Here is a 5,603-nt window from a genome sequence, read left to right as displayed (position 1 = left end):
TATATATATATATATATATATATATATATATATATATATATATATATATATATATATATATATATATATATATATATATATATATATATATATATATATATATATATATATATATATATATATATATATATATATATATATATATATATATATATATATATATATATATATATATATATATATATATATATATATATATATATATATATATATATATATATATATATATATATATATATATATATATATATATATATATATATATATATATATATATATATATATATATATATATATATATATATATATATATATATATATATATATATATATATATATATATATATATATATATATATATATTACACGAATAAAAACGACATAATATAGACATAATACAATAATATATATATATATATATATATATATATATATATATATATATATATATATATATATATATATATATATTAAAGGCAAAGAAAAACGTTAAAAAGTGTGCCAGCTTGATGCGATATGTAAGCTTGTCTCGTTCAACTTTAATCAGGGAGGAACCTTCATTAATGCCCAGGCAGAAAGTAAACCCGAAGAATATCGCTCCTTCGTACGTGCTGCAATGCGGAAATGGACGTTGCACACACACACACACACACACACACACACACACACAAGGATTACTAGAAAATTACATACATTATTAATTTTTGCATGTCGGTTATTCTCTGCACCTTGGGGAGCCATTAGCGGGTGTTGTGTGGCTGTCTTGCCATAGGTGGTGGTCATAATATCGGAGATCGGTAAGACGTTGGAATGTGTTCAAGGACAGCATTATATTTTACTAGCGGCAGCGACGTGTGTGTGTGTGTGTGTGTGTCGCCCCGTCCCACCCCGCACAAGCCAGCCGCCTGTAATCAGCATTCCGGAGAGACTTTTACAATCTTTTCCTGATACCACTGAATCTCTCTTATGCTCGGTGGAATGTATCCTTGACCCATATATTAACCCGCTTGCTTCCCGACACATCTTCCTTCACCTTCTTACCTCCACGCACACTCACCTGGGAACACTGGCCGCCCCTAGGATTAACAGTAGGTATTTATTCTTCAAGGACATGGTACAGCATACGCGCGTAACAAAACGTGCGTAGCTAGAGTCAAATATCCTGTCATATAAACACGAATAGGTGGTGATACTAATATATGCTCTGCGTCACGGGGCCACAGAGACTATTTTGGCGTATGGCAGCTCAGGAATGCAGGGATCTGATTGGTTCCCAGGGGTGTCTCGCCGGTGATTGGATGGAGTAGGGTGACGTCATGAAAACGTCACCTGAACATGAAAGGTTTGCGGTATGTGGCCCCCTGATTGGCTGCTTGAGGTCACTGTGTTGGGATTGGCCAAGGAAGCTGTACGTCATCGGGAGTCTCAACATGGAGGACGGTAGACGGTAGTGATGAGAGTTTATCTGTGTTTTTCACTTAAACCATGCCTAGAAGACGAAATGGAGAGTTACCATTACCTTCTGGATGGGAGATCGGACATGACTATGACGGGAAAGTGTACTTCATCGACCACAACAACAAGAAAACCACGTGGATCGACCCGAGAGACAGGTAGGCAACCTCCTCCGCACTGATGACCCACGCCAGAATTATGCTTTTGTGCCTACGATGAGGGTGCCACGGATACCCTCACCCCTCTAGCCCCATGCACAGTGCCCTATGTGATGGTGCAGTGACGTGTAACAGTGCCTAAAGTGAAAATACAAGTTGTGTAATGGAAGTTTTAACGTGTCCTCCTTTTTCTGTTAGTGGAGTCCGTCTGTGATGAGGGGCTGTTTTAAGGCGAGTTTCAGTTCTTGCATCGTCTCGCCCGCCTCGTGTGTGCGTTATGTGCGTTATTTAAGTGGTGTGTGTACGTGGGGCTTCGCATAGGGGTGTGTAGCTATGGGGAAATGAGTCCATACGCTTGAGGAATGTGTGAACGCGACCCTGGCTGTTGGCTGAGGAATGCGTGGTATGTCAAGAGTGGTGGCGGGGGACCGGTAGGGGGGCTAGTACTCCTACCCCCCTCCAACCACATCCCTTCCTCTCTCCTCCCTCTCCCTCCCATCATGCTGTTTCTGCCACTACTACTACTAATACTAACCGTTTCCCTCCATAGTGTTAGTTATTTTTTTCTCCTTCCCTGGCCTCTCTGTTCTTTCTTTACGTTGGTGTATGCGTTAATCTCTCTCTCTCTCTCTCTCTCTCTCTCTCTCTCTCTCTCTCTCTCTCTCTCTCTCTCTCTCTCTCTCTCTCTCATTAATTTCCTTTCTCTGTCGACCTTACACATACACACGCACAGCCTTGTCTTGTGTTATGCCTCTTGCTTCCTGAATCCTCTTTCACATCTTTAATATTCACTACTGTACTCATATCTGGTTTGTGTTATAATGATTGTCTCATGGTATAGACAGATTCTATCTCAAACCATTTCCTTGTTTCTATTTCACTGGTAACATTTTTTCATTTATTCAGGTATTTAGCATCCCATGAATTAGCTGCTCCAGTTGTGTTGTGGATGAGGTGAGGTTAGGTGACAAATTACAGCCAAGCTTACCTAACTTCAAGCCCACCCTTGAAAATATTGTAGATGTAGTACTTGATCTCATTGACTGATTCAGGTGTACTTAAGGTGATAATGCATGAGGTTTGTTTTCATGTATCACTTTTCCTGTTTTGTAAAATATCTTGTGTACATATTTCATTTTCTATCAGTTAGTCATGTGTAACATAACTGACATTAATAACTTAAATGCTGATAACATATACTGTACAATGTTGCAAACTAGGAAATACAACATGTGTATGAGTATGACAGATCAGTACCATGCCATAAATGATACATTCCTAGTTGATTAGAACACTGAGAGTGGAAGAAAAACATGAAAAGTAGTTGTGTTTTCTTACAGAACTTCTTGCCACATTTATACATCTGTATGCTTTATGCATCCATGTAAATAGATGGGTAATCAGTTTAGTAATCACTAGTTTACTTACAACATCCAATTCATAACCTTCACAATCTTGGTATATTTTTAGAACTTTAGTCCATTATACTCACCGAAAAAATTAAATTGCTCTAGAAAGCAAAACATTCAGTATAGTATATATACACACTTGCTCTTGCCCACATTTTTTATTTTATTTTTTATGTGTGTTTGTGTGTGTATGTGTGAGAGAGGGGGACGTGGGGGAATGAGGTAAGACATATTTCATGACATTTGGGTCAGTCCAGGTTTAAAAATTAATTAGCAATGATAGTGATATAATTTATAATACATTGTAAAGTTTACAATATTGCGTACTAGAAAATAATCTGTTTGCCTGAGTAGGATGAATGTAATTCCATAGATTTATGCATTAGAGACATTACTTTGTGACATTGCAATAACAAAGATTGCTTTGGGGATTTACTATTAGTTATTTTCCCCATCATAGGAACCTTATTTTCTGGGTGAGGGAGATAAAACCAAACCTATTCAAACCTAATTATGAATGGCAGAAAAGTGGAAATAGGATAGATTTTGAGAACAGTTCATATATGCAATGGAAAATATCTTCTTATGTTCTAAAGTCCATGCAACAGACAAGTTTGTATTATCACTATGAATTACAGGTATATAATAGAAAAATACCTAGCCTAAGCCTTCATTATTGGTGTTTCTTGTGACAGATACATCAGAGTGCATTTAATAATAATAATAATGATAATACAGTTTATTAGTAATTGCAGTACATACATACTGAAAATGTACATATGAGGATTGAGGGAGACTTAAGATTAGAACCTTAACTTAGCTGTTTATGGTTGTTTATGGTTCACACCTTGGGGGATAGCATTACATGAAGATGTACATATGGGGATTAAGGGAGATTCAAGATGAGAACCTAACTTAGCTATTTATGGCTCGCACCATGGAGGGGATAGCACTATGATGATAACGGTCAGTTCTTGGGGCCTTGAGCGGCATGACCACGTTTGTGTGTCGTGTGGCATGGATTGGCTCGCCGGGGAGTAGATGCAGAGCCGTGAGTCGCAGCAGGCCTCTACCCATCTTGACGAGGGCCGCTTGGTGTCTGGTTGCCAGTGTGGGGAGATCGAGGGTAGATAGGGCATGATCATAGTGTGTATGTGTGTGTGTTTATTTACGTAGTTGCATTGTGCAGGGTTCGAGTGGAGCTCATAGTGTCCTGTCACCGTGTCTCCATTTATCCAGTTTTTCTTTAAAGTTATGCACATTATTTGCTGTAACAACTTCATCACTCAATGCATTCCACTTTTCCACCATTGTATGTAGAAAACTGTATTTTCCAATATCCTTCACACATTGCCTCATCCTAATCTTCTTTACATGTTTTCTTGTCCTTCCAGCTTCTTATGTCAGGTCACTGTATTTACCTAGTTGTAGTTTTACAGGGCCTGGGCTTTATGCTCGTGTGGCCCCGCCTCCATATCTACACTATCCAATTTTTCTTTAAAACTATGTACACTCGTTGCTGACACCACTTCTTCACTCAAACTGTTCCATGTCTCAACACATCTTTGTGGGAAACTATATTTTTTTAACATCTCTCTGACATTTTCCCTTTCTTAGCTTTTTACTATGTGATCTTGTGCTTCGAATGTCATATTCTTCTCTCAGGATCAGTTTCTCATTATCCTCTTGGTCCATTCCATTGATCAATTTATAAATTTGTATCAGATCCCCTCTCTCCCTTCTTTGTTCCAGGGTTGGTAGATCCATAGCCTTTAGTCTCTCCTCATATATCATCCCATCAAGTTCTGAGACCATTCTTGTAGCCATTTTTTGTAGTCTCTCCAACTTCCTTATGTATTTCTTTCTATGAGAGGTCCACACAACTCCTGCATATTCCAATCTGGGTCTTATTATAGTACTTATCAATTTCTTCATCATTTCTTTGTCCATGTAGTGAAATGCTAATCCAATATTTCTTAGCAAATTATATGTCTATGAAAATTCTATCAATATGGCTTACCGGTTGATTGTTTTCTTCCATCATTACTCCTAAGTCCTTTTCCTTTTTTACTTTTTCCAGTTCTACTCCATCTCCCATCTTATAGATTCTCACGGGTCGTCTTTCACTCTTTCCCATTTCCATGATATGGCTTTTGTCCACATTGAATTCCATTTCTCACTTTTTACTCCATTCCCAGATCTTATTTAGGTCTTCCTGCAGTATTTCACAATCCTCTTTTTGCTTTATAACTCTGCACAGTTTTGTATCATCCGCAAACAGATTTATGTAGCTGTTCACTCCTGGCATGTCGTTTATATATATGAGGAAAAGTATTGGCGCTAATACTGATCCCTGCAGCACTCCGCTTTCTACTGCTCTCCACTTGGACTTCATATCTTTAACTACTGTCCTTATTTCTCTCCCCCCCAAATAATTTTCCATCCATCGCAATGTGCTTCCTTTTAAGCCACCCTTCTCTAATTCCACAGTAATCTTGCATGTGGCACTTTATCAAATGCCTTTTTTAAATCTAAATAAATACAGTCAACCCATCCCTTTCTCTCTTGTACTCTATCAACT

The 5,603-nt window shown here is 37.8% G+C and overlaps 1 protein-coding gene across 2 annotated transcripts in view; it reads left to right on the top strand.

Annotated features, from left to right (window-relative positions):
• The first annotated feature begins 1,394 nt into the window (after positions 1-1,394).
• LOC123498657 (protein kibra-like) overlaps positions 1,395-5,603 on the top strand; it is a 55,442-nt gene continuing 51,233 nt past the window's right edge. Inside the window, exon 1 of one of the 2 annotated variants that reach the window (XM_045245973.1) lies at positions 1,395-1,613. In XM_045245973.1, coding sequence (XP_045101908.1) covers positions 1,486-1,613 — 128 coding nt within the window. In that variant the 5' untranslated portion in view covers positions 1,395-1,485. Of the gene's footprint in view, positions 1,614-1,683; positions 2,017-5,603 lie in introns of those variants that run through there. The other variant, XM_045245974.1, reaches the window with a different exon arrangement.

The sequence above is a fragment of the Portunus trituberculatus genome, chromosome 48 (genome assembly GCF_017591435.1).
Source record: "Portunus trituberculatus isolate SZX2019 chromosome 48, ASM1759143v1, whole genome shotgun sequence".
Taxonomy (NCBI): Eukaryota; Metazoa; Arthropoda; class Malacostraca; order Decapoda; family Portunidae; genus Portunus; species Portunus trituberculatus.
The sequence above is the reverse complement of the archived record's forward strand: the minus strand, read 5'-3'. Positions and strand labels throughout refer to the sequence as shown.